At 47.0% G+C, this 20,838-nt stretch overlaps 1 protein-coding gene across 2 annotated transcripts in view; it reads left to right on the top strand.

The window, feature by feature from the left end:
• The window catches only part of HEG1 (heart development protein with EGF like domains 1), an 89,092-nt gene that overhangs the window by 56,139 nt on the left and 12,115 nt on the right, over positions 1-20,838 (top strand). For both annotated transcript variants that reach the window (XM_036018215.1, XM_036018214.1), the window contains exons 13-16: positions 694-828; positions 5,595-5,637; positions 5,769-5,806; positions 19,667-19,754. In XM_036018215.1, coding sequence (XP_035874108.1) covers positions 694-828; positions 5,595-5,637; positions 5,769-5,806; positions 19,667-19,754 — 304 coding nt within the window. The remainder of the gene's footprint in view (positions 1-693; positions 829-5,594; positions 5,638-5,768; positions 5,807-19,666; positions 19,755-20,838) is intronic.

Here is a 20,838-nt window from a genome sequence, read left to right as displayed (position 1 = left end):
AGGCACTCCCGCTCTGCCCACCCAGCTCTCTTGCTGACCCGGCGACTGGTGGTCTGGTTCCCCTTAGGCCTGTGCGTTATCGGGCGCTGGTGTGTGGCCCAGTCTCCGTGCAAGGTGCTGAAGACCCAAGGCAAATAAGCCTGAAGACACGGCGAGTGTAGCGGGGAGGCAGACAGGTGACATTATTAAACTGCAGCCCCAGAAAGCAGTTATCTTCCGCACCTCCCCTCAGCACGTCTGTGTTAGGTACCAAGCTGCCTCCCCAGCAGGGTGCTGCGTCCCTTTTGGCTGCATGGACGTAGTGCTGAGACGTGCTTCCTGAGTCCCTCAGCTTCCTCAGAAGAGTGTGGTCATGGCTTCTGCGTTTGCATCAGTCTCCCGCCTGCAGTCCTTAAGCAAGAAGATGTCACACCTTCGAGGGCCGGGTTGCGGTGGATGCTGGGGTTGGGGACAGCACTGTTTATTCTGGGTTTCTCCGTCTCAGGGCACGCCGTGCGGACTTCTAGTGAGCGGGTCTGGGGCCGACAGGGGGAGGGTGGCAGAAGGCAGAATGGACCTCTGAAAGGAGTGTGCTCCACGTACACTTTTTGGAAAATTGTTCTCGGAGCCTCTTAAAATAGAAAGTTCACGTGTCTGAAGCTTTGAAGTCTAGGAGGTTTTGTTTTGTTTCACTGTCTTGTTTTTCCATTCCAGCGGGCAGCTTGTGTAAGCGGAAGACTCCGGAATGTGACAAAGAGACCTCCATCTGCACTGACCTGGACGGCGTGGCGCTGTGTCAGTGCAAGTCGGGCTACTTCCAGTTCAACAAGATGGACCACTCCTGCCGAGGTGCCGCGGGCTCTCGGGGCTCTGTGGCCCGTCTTGGGACGCGATAGATGCTTTGCTCTGCCAGGGCTCTCTTCCCGCTCTAGGTGTGACTGTTCTAAACTTGGGGTGACCAGTTGTTTTTATTTTGCTCACAGCAGGGTAGAATACATTATCTCCTCGGAATAATAGCGTCATCTCTGACCCTGCGCTGGCCTGGCCGCTGGATTCAAAGGGAAAGAAAAGAGAATGGAATGCCTGTGGCGGCAACACCTTTTCTTTTCTTTTCTTTTCGTTTTTTTTCCCCACTTTAAGGAAGTTAGAAAAATGTTTGTTTTAACTCCCAAAGCTTTATTCTATTGTGTGCTAATCTCCTACAACTGTAATAGAAGCACAGAGTCAGGCTGTACCGTTTAGCAGCAGCTGTGGCTCAGCAGACAGAGTTCCGACGGGACTCGGGCACAGGGATCAGAGTCCACCTCAGCAGCACCGGGCAGGGAACACCCTGGGCAAGTCACTGGGCTTCACCGAACCTCAGTTTCCTCTGAGAGTTAACGAAGGCAGTGTAACGGGCGGTACTTCATACAACATAGGCATTTCCTCTTATATGTTACCCAGGTTGTTGTTGAATCACTAAAGTGCGTGAGGGAAGGAAGCAAACTCTGCAAACCTTTTAGGCAAGCTAAAATTCATTTCGTTTGAGATTAAAGTCTGCTCAACGAGTAGCACTTTAACATAAGATGACTTCACTGCCACAGTGCGTGGCCACGAGAGAAGCACAGCGACGTCAGGCCAGAATGTAGCCTTAGGCATTGCGTCACACCAGAATGTGTTTGGCTCACTCTTCCTGCTGGCAACAGGTGTGCTGGTTCGGAGTAGAAATCAGGAAAGGAGGCATGCCACCTACATCTGCCAGAACTTCCCACTAAGGGACTCATTCTACCAGGAGAGGATAAAAACACATTTCAGGGCAGTGTTCTCATCCTGAGCTTCAGACGCTGTGACCTGGGGTTATAGACAAAGGGCTTTGAAGGTGCACAGCCTCGGCTGTGCACGCAGGCCCTGCAGTGGGTGTCGAAGAAGAGGGCCGGTGCTCCGCGACAGGCAGTGGCCTTGACGCCCGACAGCTTCACAGCGCTGCTCAGCACTGCGCGTCAGGCTGCCGCTTTGACTCAAAGAGACAGTGCTTCCTAATTCCATCTTATCTGGTTTAATGCCAAGTGTTCCTCGCCCTTCTGAGAAACCGGGCTGTAGAGCCCCACTTCGTGTGGGAAGGTGACCGCTGCTGAAGTCCTCTGCTGGGGCACCGTGTGGCCAGCAGGAGGGACAGGGAAGGTGGCAGAAGTACAGGCCTGTAGGCGTGCGGGCCCCTGTGCACCACGCCTCTGCAGATGCTGATGGCCGAGACAGTGGCCCTGCCCCTGCTGCCCCTGCTGCCCCTGGCTGGCCCGAGCCACACCCTCTCTGTTTCCCTGTTAGCAGCGTCATAGTTGTGTCACTTACAGACTAGCGTTAGCAACTGCAGAGCTGCCGTAGATTTTCCCAGTGCAGACACAGGCACCAGCAATCTCTGTTTCTCAAGTCCTGACCCAGTAATGACCCAGCATACAGAAACCTTGGTTAGCTTTTGGGCCTGTTGCTGAGGTGCTGAGAAGCCTCGTTTCTGCAGTATCCTCGTTTGTTTGATTTTCACTTGTGGCTCTCAGGCCTCTGATGAGTACAGTTGGCATCTCTGCCATCATAGTCCTGTCAGCTGGCTTCTGATGGGTTAGCAGTGACATCTTCTGGCCATCGGTGCTAGAGCACAGGGGTATTTAAAATTAGCCCGGTTTTGGACACTGCAAATCAGGGGTCAGTCCCCTGAGTAAATATAAGATACAGGTGTGGGTGTGTTTTCTAAATCTCTGTAATTTGTTGTTGTTCATTAGTGTAGCTGCATTGTTCTTTTGTCGTGTGCGCATGCACACGGTGTCTCATGTGACATGTCTTTACCCGTCTTTCCAAGCGTCATACAAAATCAAAGTAGGTGCCCTTCCCGCAGGCATCCTAGCCTCCTTCCATCATGCAGGAGTCATGATGAATTCCAGCTGGTGTTGGCAGGATTTTCTCTCTCACTGGGCCACAGTGCCTGGAGGGCGGGGCCTGTGTCTGGAATATGCCCCGCACACTGCGGCGCTCGACGAATGTCTGCTGGATGAACAGATGGGTGACAGGGCAGCAAATATGACAGGACAAGACTGGCAGGGCTCGAGGTAGTTTCCTGCAAGAGAACAAAAGAGTTCTCCACTTTTTAAAAATATTCCACCACTTTTTTTTTTTAAAAAGCCCAGAGGGCTTGAATTTTCTGGTGTTCCATATCAACGGGGAAGCCCATTTGGGTGTATATGCTAATTGTACTCACATTTGTTGCCTCTTCAGTGCACTGGGGATTGGAGTCCCCCAAGGGTGGCGATGAGGTGTGCGGGAGTGGCTGTGACCAGGTTTTCCTCCCAGAGCCCCTAGAATAGCTCCATGCCCGCAGTAGCATCCGTTCTCCATGGATGGCCAAATGAGCCCCTTGGAAATAAAGATGTTTCACTGTATCAGAAGTCAGGATACTTCTGAAGCTAAGTGAAAATAGCCTGGCCCATCAGCAGCTTGCAGGCTGGGCAACAGATGGACCTTACGTGTGGCTGGATGACGGTCACAGGGTGGAAAGCTCCCGCCCAGCAGAGGAGGGTTGGGTGGGTAGATCTGAGGTACAGGCATTTTCAGGAAAAAGTGCTTTGGACAGAACACATTGGTGTGGCGTCAGCCGCCTCAGTGCCAGAGTTGTCGGGCAAATCTCGGGTGACGCCAGCAGTTGCCTTGCAGACAGGGTCATCCAGGGGCGGCCTTCCAAGTCCCCAGGGCCTGCCGAGACATAGGACAGCCTCGGTGAGGCGCTTTCCACGACCGGGAGGCCGGACTGCTCAGCTGGTTCCTTAGACAAGGCCTCCCCTGAGATGGCCAGGCCAGCGGAGCACTCAAAGGTGCCACAGGTTTGGGGCAGGGGCCTGGTTCCTCCTTCCTTAATGGGGTATGATTGTGCTCTGCCTTGTTGCAAAAAAGAATTGAAGCACCTAATGAAAATCCATATAACAAAGGAAGATTAAATTTAAAAGGTAAATCAGGTGGAAAAGGAAATAAAATGATGCTTTGTTGCAGCTAGGGAGAAAGTGACTATACGGAAAGATGCACCTCGGGTCCTCTGTGTGTGCTAAAGGTGGGCCTCTCATTCAGGTTCTGAGCTTCCTGGACACGGAGGCAAATAGAGAAACGTGATTCTGAAAACAGGTGGGGAACATAAAGTACTGTTGATCAGGAGCATCCCCATCTTTCCAGACTCTGGGGCCCAAGAGAAGTGTCTCTGGAGCGCCCTCCTCAGGAGGTTACTGAGCGGCATTGTGGCGGTGAGCTCCCTGACAGCCCGACGAACACCCTCAGGGCTTGCCCAGGGCTGCTGCTTCTGCCAGGTAGCCCTTCACTCAAGAGAATGTAGCTCGGGAAAAGCAATTCCATAGTGTCCAAACCGTGCAGTCCAGGTTCGCAGCTCTTGCGATCTGCTGGGAGAGAAGTACAGATCGTTTGAAACTGTTTGCCCTGCCACAAAACTCTTGTGCTGTGTCTCTAGATGGTAAGGACATTTAATGTCTAACATGGAAAAAATAGAAGGAAGGGCACTCTTACACATGTCTGTGTAGTTAACATTATTTTGCCTTGATCCATGAGAGAGGATGCAGGAAGTCTGCGAGATCTCAGGTATCACATCCCAGTCTGCAGGGCGGTCCCTCCCCTTCCCCCAGCGGTGCAGGCCGCCCCAGCACTCACGTCTCTCCGTTAGCATGAGTGCTACCTGCTCAGGGATTGCTGCTCCACACTGAGTACTGGTTCCCACCCAGGATTGTTTTTTGCAGTATATACCATATATTAGTTGTGAATCAAATCTTTAACATTCCTTGCAGCAGTGGATTTGTCTGAGGCCATTTTTTTTATCATCTGCTTTCATCCACGCATGTGTTGTGGGTCCCGGCATTCTGTCAGCTGAGTGTAGTGCTGAAAGTGTTCTGTGGTCAAGTAAACCCGGGAACTGCTGACTGAGAGGAATGGCTGGACCATAGCCCTTCAGGGAGGCACCAGAGGGTTCAAAGTTTTGGTCTTGGGTGACGTGCTGTTCAGGGCTCATCTAGATATGTCTGATATCACCTGCACAGACTATAGGGAAGGCTTCTTTTATGAAATCTGAGGCAGCCACTAGGGCCAGAGCCCAGGGGATGCCACACACTACCTCACGGGAGGGGGCCGACGGGGCCAGTAGCAGGTTAAAGGTCTGACTTACACAAGGTGACATACTCGTCTTGTGTACATGATGTCACATGGGGGCCACAGAGAACCTCCAGAGTACATCAAGTTTGCTGGGAAATAATGTAAAACATTTGTTTGGTGGTTGCCATGTGTCAGGCACTGTGCTAAGCCATTTACATGCCTTATTTTACTTAATCCCCTCCAAGAAACTATAAGGTAGATGTTATTATTATTTACTCTTTATAGATGGAAAACTGATAGCCACAAAGAGGTTAAGAAACTTTTTTTGTAAAATTATGAGTTGAGCTGACGTATACTTAGCCCAGATAATAGATAATTCTAAAGCTATCTGTGGCCTTCTGGTTCTAGAATATTCTTATAGAATTCAGGGTGGCTGGCATTTAGTCAACTGGCAGTTGGGGCCAAGAGAGGTGGACACACTCATGGTCTGTCCTTTTCTCTTTCAGCATGTGAAGATGGATATAGGCTTGAAAATGAAACCTGTATGAGGTAGGCTTTGAGTTCATTTACTCTGATGAGTTTGTTACAACCCTTATTTAGAAATTACCTAGTAGACTGCCTCAATGATTTCTTTTGAGATTTGAAAGTAATTCTTGATATTTTTCTTTGTTGACTTGCAGTTGCCCATTTGGCCTTGGTGGACTCAACTGTGGAAACCGTAAGTATGCAGAAGGCTGGAGTTTGGCGTGGGCGGGGTCCTCTTCTCCCCCTCCCCTCAGGTCAGAGCGCTCTCTTCTCAGCTCCTGCGCTGGGAGGTGTGCAGAAAGCAGAGTGCTCTCTGGGGGCTCCAGGTCTGGTAGGGGAGACAAACTCTCTCCTAAATAGCCCTGACTTGGGAGTAGAGTGTCAACACAGTAAATTAGACATGAGGTGTGAGGCAGGGAGGGAGGGGCCACACCCATGGGGAATAGAAAAACCTCCCGAGTTGTTCTTGGTGGGGATGGTTTTGGAGGATTTGGAAAAGTTGGATTGCTATGTGTGGAGGAAGAAGGAACAACTTAAACAGAGGTCTTGAGGCAGCCTGGGCCCATGGTATTCTGGGACAGCGCGTGAGTAAGTGTGGCTGAGGACGGAGAGAGAGCAAGGTGGGGAGAGAATGGAGGACTAGGCTGGCAGAGTACAGGGGACTAAACTGTTGGGTTTGGAATGGCCAGCCTGAGAGAATAGACTCTAGTCAGCATCCATTGCAGAACTGGCTGGTCTTAGCACAGGAGGCAGTTTGAACAAGAAAATCAGGTCAGGCTGCAGTGAGGAGCACAGACTGGACGGGGGAAAACATGAGGAGTTAGAGACTTCTAGTGCAGTCATAGCCGTGGCTCAGGCCTCAGGCCTCAGGCTCGCAGGTGCTGGCTGGCTAATGCTCACGCTTCCGGGAGTAGGCAGCGCAGGGTGGTGGCAACTGTGTATGTGGTGCGTTTCACACCGAATTCAGTTCTTTGAGAAACAGTGATTGTGATTTATTTAAGGTCACTTTCACTGACATTTTCTTACATGGAAACTGATCAATTGAAATCACCCACAACATTATGAAAGGTGTTCTGGAATATAGGATGGAATAGGAATAATAATACTCAATACTTCATTTTAGGATAGCTTTGTCCTTTATTCTATACATAAACATGCCAACAGTCAGTATTCTAAGTTTCCTTAGACCAGAAGTAGACATTTTAAAATTTAATGTGTATAAAAGTCCCCAGTTTCTGTTCCCCAATGCTTACTTTTATACCCTCAATGACATTTTCTTTGCTCATAAAGCTTTCTTTTAGTAAGTTCCATTATGTACTTTTTTAGCATAAATAGTAACTTAAATAAAATAATAAAACAAAGCAAATTCAATCCTGAGTATAAAACTGACAAAACACTCTCCTGGTGCGCTCAGCATGCAACTCCTCTCAGGCAGCCCCTCGGGGTCCAAAATGACACACCATCTAGGCCTACTAGTGACTTTGGTCATCTGATTTATCTTGACTGCAAAGTAGCAAGAGGTTACAGTAGACAGCCTAAGAGAGACTAGGGAAGTACTTCTAGAGGCAACTATATTTAGAGTCATACTGAACAGAGAGGGAGGAGCCCACAGAATTAGTATGTTTTTTTTAAAGTAACAACCTGAGGCCACTAAGTGGTGGAGTGAATGACCACATCATCTTAATAGTCCCCAAGGACACCATGTGCCATGGAACGACTGGAATACAATCATCCATGATGGTGGACCTACATTGTCATGCACCAAAGGCTGTTCCATGTTACCATGAACTCATTGTTGCTCACAGCACTTCTAACACCAAATAGGTGGGCGTTTTCCTCACACCAAGCAATTCTGACACTCTCCAGAGTTAAGACCTCACAGGTTAAGGGCTCATTCCCACAAGACTGACCCCACTTCAAACAGTAATCCCAAGTCCAGGCCTCTAGCACTGATGACCCACCAGCGATAAATCAGGGCTTCTCTTGACCCCTCGTCAGGTACACTAATTTGCTAGATAATAGAGCATCCTTAAACTGACCAGAGGGAGGAGTAGCTTGCACACAAGAATAAACCAGAGAAAAGATAGGACGTTTCAATGTGCAAAATGGAGGCTGAAGAGTCAGGCAAAACGTAGACAATACTGAAGGCTTCCAGTCAAGATGGTGGCACAGGTAAACACGGCTTGCCTCTTGAGACAACCACATCAAGATTACAACGAAAATATAGAACGACCATCACTCAGAACCATCAGAATTCGAGATAAATGGAAGTCTGACAACTACAGAATTAAAGAAACCACATCCATCCAGATTGGTAGGAGGGGCAAATATGCAGAACAGGCTGGTCCCAAATCCACGTGTGGTTGATGAAAATTTGGGAGGGATATCTGGGGAGTGAGGAGTCTCAGCCCCACACCAGAACCCCCAGCGAGGGTTTCAGTGCCAGGAAGATAAGTTCCTACAACTTCTGGTTGCAAAAAACAGCAGGGACTGAGTCAATGGAAAAGACTTCTGGAGTCCCAAGCAGTTCCTTTTAAAGAACCCACACACAGACTTACTCAGATTCACTCTCTGTGAGCTCCAGCACTGGGGTAGTGGCTTGAAAGGCACCAGTTGCATATGGGGAGGAACTGAAGTGTCTGGCATCAAAGCAAGAGCTGGGGGACAGCTTTCTCTCAGACAAAAAGGCAGGCAGTGTCCATTGTCCCTTTCTGAGCACTCCTCCCACAGAGCCACAGAGCTGGCAGGTGGGGGCCATATCTAAGACTCCATCAGCCTGGCTCACACTGTCTGCCCCACCCTGGGGATCCCCTGAGACTCCATCCCATCCAAATTATAGGCCCATGCAAACTGTTAATCACAACTTTTCCATATGAATGATTGCTCTTGGTTCATGCTTTACAACTTCCCAAATTCTATCAAACAAGTGACAGCTGGCCTCAGTGAGTCCCCAACCCCCATACCTCTTGCTAAGTGTCCCCAGACATGGCACTAACAGCAGCCAGCCTAGATTCATAATTTGGCTTTGTCTGGGAATCTCCAAATCCAGCACAAATAGCAGACATCTCAAATTGCTTTAGCTCATACAGGGTGGCCCCAGGCATAACACAGATGGTTGCTGACCTTAGCCTGCACCACCTGGGAAGTCTCAGAGCCTTGCACACACAGTGGACAACTACAGATCACATCAGAGCACTGCCATCCTGCTCCTGCACAGCTGATCTTCCACAGTGGGCAGAGTTGGTGGTAAGTCATCGCAGCCAGTTCTTGCAGCTGACTGGCCTGGTACACCCCTCCCATTGACCTGCCAACAGCAACCAAGTCTCAAATACAAGAGGAGGGTGTACTCAGCCCATATGGAGGGCACACCTTGAGTACCCAGCTTAGGTGATAGTGAAGGCTGTGCCACTGGACCCCATAGGACACCTACTACATTAGGCCATGCTACTGAGACACAAACAAGATACAGTCAGAAACAAAGGATGCACCAATTGTAATAACAAACAACTTACAGGGAACAACAGTAGAATGGATGAAGCTGAGAATCAAATCAATGATTTGGAACATGAGGAAGGAAAAACACCCAATCAGAACAAGAAAAAAGACCCCCCCCCCCCGCCCAAAAAAAGAAAACCGGGACTAATGTAAGCAGCCTGTGGTACAACTTCAGGCATTCCAACATTCACATGATAGGGATGCCAGAAGGAGAAGAGAAAGAACAAGAAATTGGAAATCTATTTGAAAAAGCATGAAAGAAAACTTCCCTAATTTGGTGAAGGAAATAGACATGCAAGTAAGTCCAGGAAGCACATAGAGTCCCAAACAAGATGGATGCAAAGAGGCCCATCCCAAAGCACATCATAATTGAAATGCCAAAAATTAAAGAGATAATCTTAAATGCAGCAAGAGAAAAGCAGTTATCTGCAGGGGCATCCACATAAGACGGTCAGCTAACTTCTCAAAAGAAATTCTGCAGGCTAGGAGGGATTGGCAAGAAATATTCAAAGTCATGAAACACAGGGACCAACAGCCAAGATTACTCTACCCAGCAAAGCTGTCGTTTAGAATTGAAGGGCAGATAAAGAGCTTCCCAGACAAGAAAAAATAAGGGAGTTCATCATCACCAAACCATTATTATATGAAATGTTAAAGGGATTTATTTAAGAAAAAAGATCAAAACTGTGAACAATAAAATGGCAATAAATACATATCTATCAACTATTGAATCTACAAACACTAAGAAAACAAGAAGAGACAAATCATGGATAGAGAGCATTTTGATGGTTGCCAGATTGAGGGGCGGGGTGTGAGGGAATGAGTGATGAGGTGATGGAATTAAGAAGTACAAGTAGATAGTTACAGAATAGCCATGGGGATGTAAAGTACAGAATGGGAAATGGAGTAGCCAAAGAATTTGTATGCATGACCCATGGACATGAACAATGGTGGGGAGATGGCCTCAGGGAGTGGGGGTGCTGGATGGAGGGGGACAAAGGGGGAAATTGAGACAACTATAATAGCATAATCAGTAAAAAATAATTTTAAAGTATGCCAAAAGAAGAAGATATCTGAGACCTCTTCACCAACTGCTGGAATGCTACATCTAAGTGGTATAGTGTTTTAGAAGAGGTGGTTTTAGGCCTCGCAGTAGTGATTGCACCAGAGCCTGTGGACCTTATCCTAGGACATTAGAGGTATTAAAAGTAGAAAGGCTTAGATAGTATAATTAATAAAGAATAATTTAAGTGAGGGAGGACTTACAACAGAGTCGTATCACATTTGCAAGGAACTTATTGTAATATAGTCCCATCAGATGGGAAAGAACGAAAGAATGAACAAAACAAGTGAGGCACCTGGCTGGGTCCTCAGTTGGTTGGAGCTTTGTCTCGTGCACCAGAAGGTTGGGGGTTCAATTCCTGGTTGGGCACATAGGGAGGCAACCAATTGATGGATGCTTCTCTCTCTCTCCCCCTACCCCTCTACTTCTCTCTCTAAAATCAGTAAACATACCCTCGGGTGAGGACTAACAAGAGAACAGAGACAGGTGAGGAGTGTGGAGCTGCAGCAGCTCTGGGGTGAGCCAGGGAGCAGGAGGGAGAGAGGCCATCTGCCGGCCCTTCTCCGGGCCCTGACAGGTGCTCATAGAATGGGGAAGTACCTCAGACCTGCTTTTGTCAAACAGTTCCCTGTATAGTTTATACCAGAAAATGCTTCCTCTTTCGCAGTGAATGGAAGAGTGATGGATGAAGGGAAAATGGATGCAGGGGAAAGGCCTATGAAGGGTTAATGGAAGGGAAGTGAGTGCAGGGCATTGTTCTAAGTGGCGGTTGGTGATTTTTTTCTGGTGATCATTATATACTACATATGTCTGGAGATGATAAACCCCTACATCCATTGAGTATCCTGTTAGTTTCTGTGTCTTCCCTTTGTGTGTAGTGGAATCTTGAAAGGAGCCAGGATTTCTCTCTCATCTGAGACTTTTTCTTTCTGTTTATCCAAGTAGCTGTCCTGGCCAGCAGAGGGCACACTCCTGCCTGGAAGTAGGCTAGCTGCCGGCCTTTTGTTGGTGACTTTTTTTTTTAATTGTTGTTCAAGTACAGTTTTCTGTCTTTTACTCCCATCCCAGCCCACTCCCCCAGTGGTCCCCACCTCCCTCCCACTTCCACACACCGCCTAGTTTTTGTCCACGTGTCCTTTATACTTGTTCCTGTAAACCCTTCCCCTTTTCCCCTGAAATTCCCTCCCCTTCCCCTCTGGTTGGTGACTTCTGATAACTCAGTGATAGTGTGTAAATACCAGTTTATGATTTGGATATCTGCATTATTTTTAGTGATGCCTAGCAACTAATAGTGGCTGATAACAAATACCTCCTGCCACCTGCCCCTTTCCCTGAGGTCTCAGAGCAGCCCTGGGTGTTGCTTAAGGAATTGGGAACACCAGAACTGCATCCCCATGTGTGGCCATGGCACCTGGTGCAGTCTGTGGCTGGTCACCCAGTGTTTTGTGCTGAAGAATAGGGCTCTGACCACTCAACACTGTCACTTCAAGGCAGTGAGTAGTACCCTCTTGGGGCTGTAGCTTAGGCTGGATTTTTTGTAGATAACAAATGTTTGTTCTCTCTGCATTCTTGGCGCACACATTCTACCCGAGCTCAATGAGATAGAAGCCCCAGCTTTTTTCGCCAAGCCATGGTCTCAAGATACCATCAGTCCTACACCCCTGGGAGTCGTCCGGCTATGCTCTAGTCTGGGTTTAGGCCTAACCTATGACCTGTCTTTCTAAAAGTTTTTATTAGCTTTCCAGTTGTGTACAGATTGCACCCCATTGTCCCTCAGAGAGACTCTCCTTCAGGCTGGAGAGGGCAGGACCAGCCCTTCTTTCGAGGCGTTTAGTCCCTGAGGTGTCGTGGGCCCGGTTGGCCTCCCCTGTGCACCTGGCAGGGCCACCCACACCTGGGCAGCTCAGGCCTGCACCTGTCTTACCACTGCTGTCCTTTTTGTTTTATTTCCATGTTTAAAAAGTCTCTGTTTATATCCCGGATCCCAACAGCTTTTATACCACTTGCCCAATGGCTGCAGGATTCCTTTACAAGCACATCATCAGAAATGTCCCTCTCTTCCTTTCCGTCATCCCTCCACCTGTTTCTTAGGTGTGCATGTCCCCTCCTTTGCTTGAATTTTACACTGGCTCCTCCTCACAGTTTTATGGTATTTCCCAGGACGTCTTGGTTTCCTTCACCTTTTTTCTCTTTCCAAAATAAATTTTGTTTTTACATAACAAAGTAACACATACCCATTGATTTTAATTTTGACCCAAGTTAATTAGAAAGTAAATATAAATTAAAGGAAAAAGAAAGCTAAAATAAACAGTCTCATTAGCCATTAAACAACACAGTTCATACCCTGGTCTGCGTTATCCTTGCTGCCAAGCACGGCCCATAGGACCACCAGCATCAGCAGCTCCTAGAAACTTGTGGAAAATGCAGAATTTCAGATCTCCACTCCAGACTTACTGAATCAGAATCTGAATTTTAACTGGACCCCTAGATTTGGTGAATATGCAGATTTGTATGTGTTTTCAAGTTTGAGAAGCAGCTGGTATTACTATCTTTCCAGTGGTATGTGTGTGCGTCTTTCAAATAGAAATTGAATTTCACAGAATATACTGTTTTGTAACCTGCTTTTAAATCTAGTAAACTGTGCAATATTTTCATCTACATAATTTTATATCACTTTTCTGTGGGATTCTCTGTGGATTAACATAATTTACTTAGCCATTTCCTCTTACCACCCTTTAAAAGTTTTTTTAACAGTCCCATCCTATAAGCCATTTTCCATTTTGTGGTTACTGTCCTTTCGTGACAACAGAACTCACATAATTTCCCTGGGTTACCTTTGTCTGTCCTCGATGTTTTTATCCACCCTTTCACATTCACAACCTGCCCTTTCGGAGCTCATCCATTTTGCTGCAGCCTCCCGGCCTCACGGCCAATGAGGAGTTAGAGCCCAGCTACCACTTGCATGGTCGGTCCTCTTCCAGCAAAACCACACCCTCGGCTTAACGATCTTTCTGCATTGTCTCCCCACCCCAACCTAGAGTCAGTGGCAGGTGTATAAAGTATTTTTTAACTGTGTTCGCTCTGTTGCTACCTCAGGCTGAAAAAGATTCATGCCATGGAAGTGCTGTGTGCTAACAGTAGTCACTTGTAACAAACATCCAGGAAGACAATGCTGAACTGCTTAGGAAGAAAGGGGATAATTAATTATCCAAAAGCCAGCTGGAAGTCTCTCGTTCAGCAAGAAGCAAACGTCTTGGTTTTGAGCGGCCTCGCTTTACGTCAGGACAGGAAGGCAGCAGGGGCACGCTGCTGTGCATCTGCCCTTGGGTGCGGTCACGGCCACGTAGCCTGGAGATGAGATAAAGGCATGTTTCACAAAGGGCAGAGGGAAAAACAAGAAGTGCCGTGGGTAGAGACTGTAAAGATGATGCAAGAGGAATGGAAAGATTTAAAAGGCAAAAATCTAATCATACATCACTAATAAGCTCAGCGAGGGGGAAATGTGGAGAAGTGAGTACATTTTGAAATAACACTGATGTGGCCACCTAGAAAGTTCTATAATGAGTTAAAAGTTCTAGAGGAAGGCACACTGTGTGGTATTGGTGGGCGAGAACAGCTCAGGTGTTAGGCCTGACGGGTCAGACCAGACCTCGGTTCAGCAAGTTCTGACTAGGAAAGGATTCAGAGCAAAGACTCAAACTATAAGAGACAGTTTATTTACAAAGTCAGGGATGTGGAAGAAGTGAACTGTAGAAGAAATGGGTTCAGGAAACAAGTTACAGAAGCAGAAGAAGGGCCCTTGGAGCTTAGGAGACAGAGACAGGCAAGGAAAAGGAGCCTGGGGGGAGAGGGGAGGGCTGGGAGGGGAAGGTGTGCTCCCGCTCCCCAGAGGGTGAGCACCCTGGGTCCTCCGTCCTAAGAGCTTCTGGGGGTGGGAATTTTAGGGGAGGCCCCCACACCAAGGAGGCAAGGTCAGGGGATCCAAACCCCACGACCTGACCTGTGACATGCTAGGGGAGGAGAGGTTACCCTGGAGGCAAGGTCCTGGTTTTCCCAGTTTTTCCCCTTGCTAGGCACCCAGGATGTTCCGCCCTGGTGACCTCCTGTACCTGGCCTGTCATCCTTGCTGTGCTCACATCTGGTTAACTGCCAGCCGCAATATGATTCTGATGCCAATTTTGACAAGTGTGTTCTTTTCACACTGCCAAGCAATTAACTCAATTCTGACACATCTCTCTGGAGATAGCATCAGATCCCACAGGTTAAGGACTCATTCCCATGAGACTGACCCACTCTTCAGAAGCCAGTCACAAGTCCAGGTTGTCACCTGTGCTTCTGTCCTACTGCCTTTAGATTGGAGGTGCCCATGACCCGCTCCTTGGGTTCAATTTATTTGCTAGAGCAGTTCACAGAACTCAGAGAAACATGTAACATGTTACTTACTAGATCACTGGTTTATTGTAAAAGGCTGTAACTCAGGAACAGCCGGACGGAAGAGATGCACAGGGCAGCGTCTGGGGAAAGGGTGCAGAGCGTCTGTGCCCTCTGAGTGTGTAACTCTCCCCAAGCTCTCTGAACTCTGTGGGCTTTTCTGGAGGTTTTATTACACAGGCACAATTGATTAAACCATCAGTCATTGGCAATCAATTCAACCCCAGGTCCTCTCCCCTCCCTGGAAGTCAGGAGTTGGGACTGAAAGTTCCAGCTCCCTCATCACAAGGTTGGTTCCCCTGGCAACCAGCCCCCATCCTTAAGTACTTTCCAAAGTCACCTCATGAACATAACAAAAGACACCTTTATGGGCTCTCGTCTCTTAAGAAATTCTAAGGTTTTAGGAGCTCTGTGCCTGGAACTGGGACAAAGACCAGATATGTATTTCATGTTATAAAGCACAAGATCACAGTTGGCTAAGGTTCTTCTGGAGTAAATAAGCCTACCTAGCTTAAGCCACAAAGACATTTTTGGAAGGATCCTGGGGTGTGTCATGGGATTCTAGCCTTAGGAGAATTGTGGGGAGCCACAGCAGCTAGAGGCTAGGGGCCTTCTTTGCACATGTCTGTCTGTCTGTCTGTCTCTCTCTTTCTCACTCTCACTCTGCACTGCTGTGCACAGGCTTTCTCTCCTTCCCAGACAGCATGGTGGAAAGAGGCTTGCCAAACAGCTCGAGTGTATGTTATTGGTTCAGCCATTTGGAAAAAGGAGGTTCTCTCTTCCAAATTGAAATTCCTGGGAAGAAGTTCATTGATACAGTTTGGATCATATGTTTACTCCCAGACCGGGCTGCAGTGACCAGCAGATGGGATTACAGGTACAAGCCTGACTCCCCCACTGTAACCTGCACTGGGAACAGTTCCCCAAAGAGGGCTGGCTGGGCAGACAGTCCGTTAGACTCCATCCAAATAAACATATAAGCAGGACAAAATAGTTTGTAGGAAAGGCTAAGGCTCAGAATGGTTGGCTTAATGAAAAATACCAACAGTGATGACAGCAACACCAACCTAGAACCAAACCACAAGAATGAAGAGAAGGTACAACCATTGCTGGAGAAAGACTGAAATGTCAACAAGTATCAACAAGAAAGGAAGACGAAGCATTCCAAGTTCATCATTCTGGAGATCTGGAGATAAGATGGGCAAACCTAAGATGACACCGTTGCCTTCTCTCTCGCCGTATAAAGAAACCTTCAGAGCACCTTTGGAACTAATAAATGTTCCAGTCGCTGTTGATTCAAATCCCATGTGTTTGTACATCATCATGTAGCCTCATAATAAACCTAAAGCCAGTACTTGAGTTCAAAAGATCACTTGTAGTTCAAGAACTGACTTCATATCAAGTGTGAGAAAAAAAAGTCTGTGGGTTATATTGTCCATAAACTTTATTACAAGTTTCCAGTGATGTGACCGCCAAAGGACATCAAACATCTTTAAAAAATGTTATAGGCCTGGCCAGGTGGCTCAGTTGGTTGGAGTGTCATTCCATACACGAAAGTTGCAGGTTCAATTCCCAGTCAGGGCACATGGGAGGCAACTGATCACTGTTTCTCTTTCTCCCTCCCTCCCCCAACCTTTCTCGCTCTCTTAAATCAATAACAAAAATAATTTGGGGTGAAGATTAAAATAATTTTTAAATGATATATATGTATAAAGTAAATTGTATATGTATATGCACAATTTCTACATTCAAAGGAGGTTGTGAGTGTGTGTGTGCGCACGTGCATATGAATAAAATTTGGAAATATAGAAAAACACCAGAAGAAAGTAAAGAGAGGCCATAAATATTTCAGGTGGCACCTATTTCTGTGAGCCTTTTGGTGAACGCCCTCCCAGGCTCTCTTCTTCAGTGCTCACGTGCAGAGGTCTTCCAGCTTTTAGTCCAGTGTTCTTTCCTCTGCTGTGTGATTACCTGAAGTCTGTCTGCAGGCGGCAGCATCACTATCCCCCTGAAGCTTGCTGGAGACACGGCCTCTCTCCTTGGCCCTGGCCCAGACCTGCTGAGGCAAATCCCTCCCGGTGGAGGCCAGGCATCCGTGCTTCCACAAGCCTGCCAGGTGCTTCGAATGCACAGGACAGTTTCAGGAGGACTAGGGTGTACCAGTGCCCCTCTGATGTGGTCTGCAAACTAGTCCTGGGCTGGGACGAGACGATACAAAAATTGAGAGTAAACACTTGGAAATATTTGTGTTAATTTGGCATGGCTGTGACATCCAGCCATGTGATTCTTTTTAAAAATAGTTTTACTGTATTTTACAAAATCCCTCTATAGTAGATTCTTTAAAAAAAAGAACAAAGGGAAATTCAAGAAAGTTGGTGCTTGTGGGGAAAGATGGAAAAAGCAAATGAAACTTGATTTCCTTTATTTAAAAATGATATACAAAAGCACAAGCAAAGAAAAACACCATCTGTTTCTCTTCTGAGACAAAAAACTGTTTCTGAGAGGAACCTGCCATGGCTGCAGCCACTTGCAAGGGTTGCTTCCAACAGGTGTGCTTGCTGGTTTGCTGGGTGTGGGAGAGTTTGGATTCGGTGTGGAGGGATGAGTAGGAGCTAGGCTTTTGTCTTTAGAAACGGGGGGGGGGGGGGGGGGGTGTCACTGGGGGTTGGTTGGTTGGTTTCACTGTAGGTTTTTTAAAGTTGGGAAATGGCACGATCAGATTTGTGTTTTGAAATGAGTGGGTGAGACTGGGTGCCAAAGATGAGTGGGGAGGCACTTGCACCTGTCTGGTCAAGAGGTGACTGGAGCTTAGGGCGGTGGTCGTGCTGGAGACGAGGACTTGAAAACCAAGATTTGTCTTTCATCCTCACTTTTGTTAAAAGTGAAGTTTGAATACATGTGTCGGGAGGTGAGGGAGAGAATGACCTCATTCCAAGGTTTGGCCTTGTTTCCTGTATATCTTAATACTCAAGGTTTTCAACATAATCAAGTCTCTGTGCTGCTTATTCCACCACAGGGCAGGTAAGGGGTCGCATCGCTTGCACTGGCTTTTGTCTCACGGGGTGCTGTGCGCTGCGAGCACTTCCCTTTACTTCCCCTGAACCTGGAGAGCGTCGTCCCGGCCTCCTTTACTGTAGAAAATCTGGCCGTTGGCCTTTTTTTTCATTCTGGACCTTAAGAACCTGAGAAAACAATTTTAATTTTACCTCCACAACAAAAAAAATCAATCTGAATATTTAATGAGCTTTATTAAAAATGTGATTTTCCCTGAAATACACAGGTATAATATACAGGTATAAAACTTATCAATTATAAATTTAATATTATTTATTGCATATGATATGTACCTTCTCATATGACTGCTAATTTTTAGTAATTAAATTCCATTTGCATGTATTGAGGAGACGTCTCAGTGCCTCGCATGGTTTATGCAGGGATTCCCAGATCCTGATCTTAACTAACCAGTATTATTTCTTATGCAACTGGGGAGTCTAACCTAGGGCACCTCCTTTTTATTTTATTAATTAAAGGCCTACAAAACCAAATTAAGAATTTTTATCTTTACTATCACTATAAATTCAAAAATCTGAGAAACAATTAATACCCAAAACACCAAAGGATAAGAAGTAGACAAGAAGAGATGCCAGCCCTGGCCAGCATGGCTCCGTGGGTTGGGCGCCGGCCCTCCCACTGTCCCTGAAAGGCCGCTGGTCCGTCCTGGTCAGGGCCCAGGGCCGGCTGCAGGTCTGGTCGCCCGCAGGAGGCAGCTGATCAAACAGTTGATGTTTCCTTCTCACGTGGATGTTTCTCCCTTCCTCTCTCACTAAAATAAAAAGTAAAGTGAACTTAAAATAAAAGATTCTGTTTTCTCCATTAGTTTTTTTTTATTGATTTTTATTGTTTTTCAAGTACAGTTGTCTCTGTTTTCCTGCCTCCCCCCCGCCCGTAGTTTTGTTTGTTTGTTTTTTAATCCTCACCCAAGGCTTTAAAAATCAGCAAGCAGGACATGCTCACTGATTTTAGAGAGAGGGGGAGAGAAACACCAGTGTGAGAGAGACACATCTTTCCATTGCCCCACGCGCCCTGCCTGGGAATCAAACCCAAGACCCTCCGGTTGACAGGCTGACACTTCCACCAGCTGAGCCGCACAGGCCAAGGCTCTCCTTAGGCTTTAAAAACCAGTTTCACTGGAGGCCTGATTTACACGTGATAAAGTTCATGCATATTAAGTGAGGAAAAAATAGGAAGAACAGAGTCTTAGAACACAGAAGCGATTAAAACCAAATATAGTTTTTTAAAGATTCATACATCTCTTTTATTTTCCTCTTTCCACCATGGATTGGTGAGAGGGCCGTCAGGACTGGTCTGCAGGTACAGTTTGGGAGCTGCCACACTAGGGGTGGCTGAGGAAGAGGAACTTGGTTGAAAACAGTGTAGGGCAGGAAAAGTAATTTTCCCTCTACCCTCGTACATGCCTGGCTGACACTCCCAAACATCACTGTAATGAAATATATTAACAGGTAAAAAAATTTCATTACATCAGTACCCATGGGAGTCCCACAAGATGAGACTCAGCAGACCGCTCAGGTGACTGGGGCTAAGGCACCCTCCTGGCTGAGGGGAGGGCTGGGGGCCTGGGGCTGCGTTTCATGGGAGGGTGAGAAGAGGACATGTTTGATCGACAGTGGCTTCCCTGCCTTGTAGGTAAGTCTGTCCTGTAAAAAGTTATCTCTGCTGATAGTTCTACTCCTGGTGCAGGCCACCTTGCCGATGTGAATCTCCCTAACGAAAGGGTAATGCTCAGTGATCGGAGCTTCTCCAATGTCTGCCATTTCTCAAAAATAATAAATATGCCAAAGAGGCATTTTTGGGGGCTGGAAAATTCTGCGGCCTGCTGACCTAGGAAATGTAGAGCTAAGGCTGAGGACCCCTGCAAGGGAAGCGAAAGGGGAGGTCACCAGCGGAGGCACCTCGCTGTGGGTGAGGGGAACCATTGTTTTGTATTCATGTATTCTTTCATTACCTCTTACTAATCTTTTTTGTTTTTTTTTTAACGCCATTCAGCCTATCAGCTTATCACTGTGGTGATTGCGGCAGCAGGAGGTGGGCTTCTGCTCATTCTAGGCGTGGCGCTGATTGTCACCTGTTGCCGGTGAGTGCTGGAGTTCACACTCTAATTCTGTTTCTTTGGGTGTGCTGTGCAAGGGCCTGTTTTTACTCTTAAGGTATGTTTGGGGTGGTTTACTACCCAAATCGAAGTGTATGACTGAACCCTTAAAAAAAAAGTGAAAGGGAAATTCATGATAGGTAGTGCCATTGGAAGGAAGAAAAAGACAGCAAATAGGACTTTGTTTTCTTTACTGAAAAGAAATATCCAAAAGCACAAGCAACAGAAAAGATAGGCTGGACTGCATCAAAATTGAAAACACCTCTGCTATGTTGGAAGAAGAATTTTTTCTCTGCCCTTTTAGGTTCTTTGGCTGGACTAATAATCAAATCAACATAAGACAGATTAATGGGGTTACTTACATATGTAGGGGGTGGGCAGCGGCATGTAAAAATGTGGAACCCACAGGCAGTCAGGCAGTTGAGGCTGTGTGCCATCCTGAGCTAAGAGGAAGGGGTAGGGGCCTGGGACTTCAAAGGGGAGGAAGGCAGTTTACGGGAGGATGGAAAGAGCAAGTGGTTTATGAACCAGCGTTGGCCACGCCACGCAGAGACAGTGGGACACAGAGAGGACTTCGAACAGGCAGGCCCCGCGGAGCACCCCCACAGCTTCCCACACTTAGCCCACACTCCTTGTAGTTGTCTCTGGAGATAGCTCCCTTTCTGGACCAAGCCCTCTGTCTAAATTCTTTTCAGCATTTAGAGGGAGGTATAAAAGCTCTTCCTGAGTATTTTGGGCCTTGATTGTCTTTAGCTCAAAATGGTCTGCATGCCGGAGTGGCACAGTCTGGTGAGACCTGTCCTGAACCCATCAGCTTCAACGGTCACTATCAAGAAAGTGGAAAGACAGCCCACAGAATGGGAGGAAGTATTTGCAAATAAATAAATCCTGTGTCTAATGAGGGACTTGTATCTAGAACACGTAAAGAATTCTTGCAACTCAATAATAAAAAGACAACCCAAATTAAAAATGGGCCTAGAACTCTATTAGTTATTTCTCCAAAGATGATATACAAATGTCGAGCAGACACATGCAAGGATGCTTAACATCAGTAGCCGTCAGGGAGATG

Source organism: Phyllostomus discolor, chromosome 2, assembly GCF_004126475.2.
Source record: "Phyllostomus discolor isolate MPI-MPIP mPhyDis1 chromosome 2, mPhyDis1.pri.v3, whole genome shotgun sequence".
Classification (NCBI taxonomy): domain Eukaryota; kingdom Metazoa; phylum Chordata; class Mammalia; order Chiroptera; family Phyllostomidae; genus Phyllostomus; species Phyllostomus discolor.
This window is presented reverse-complemented; position numbering and strand designations above follow the sequence as displayed.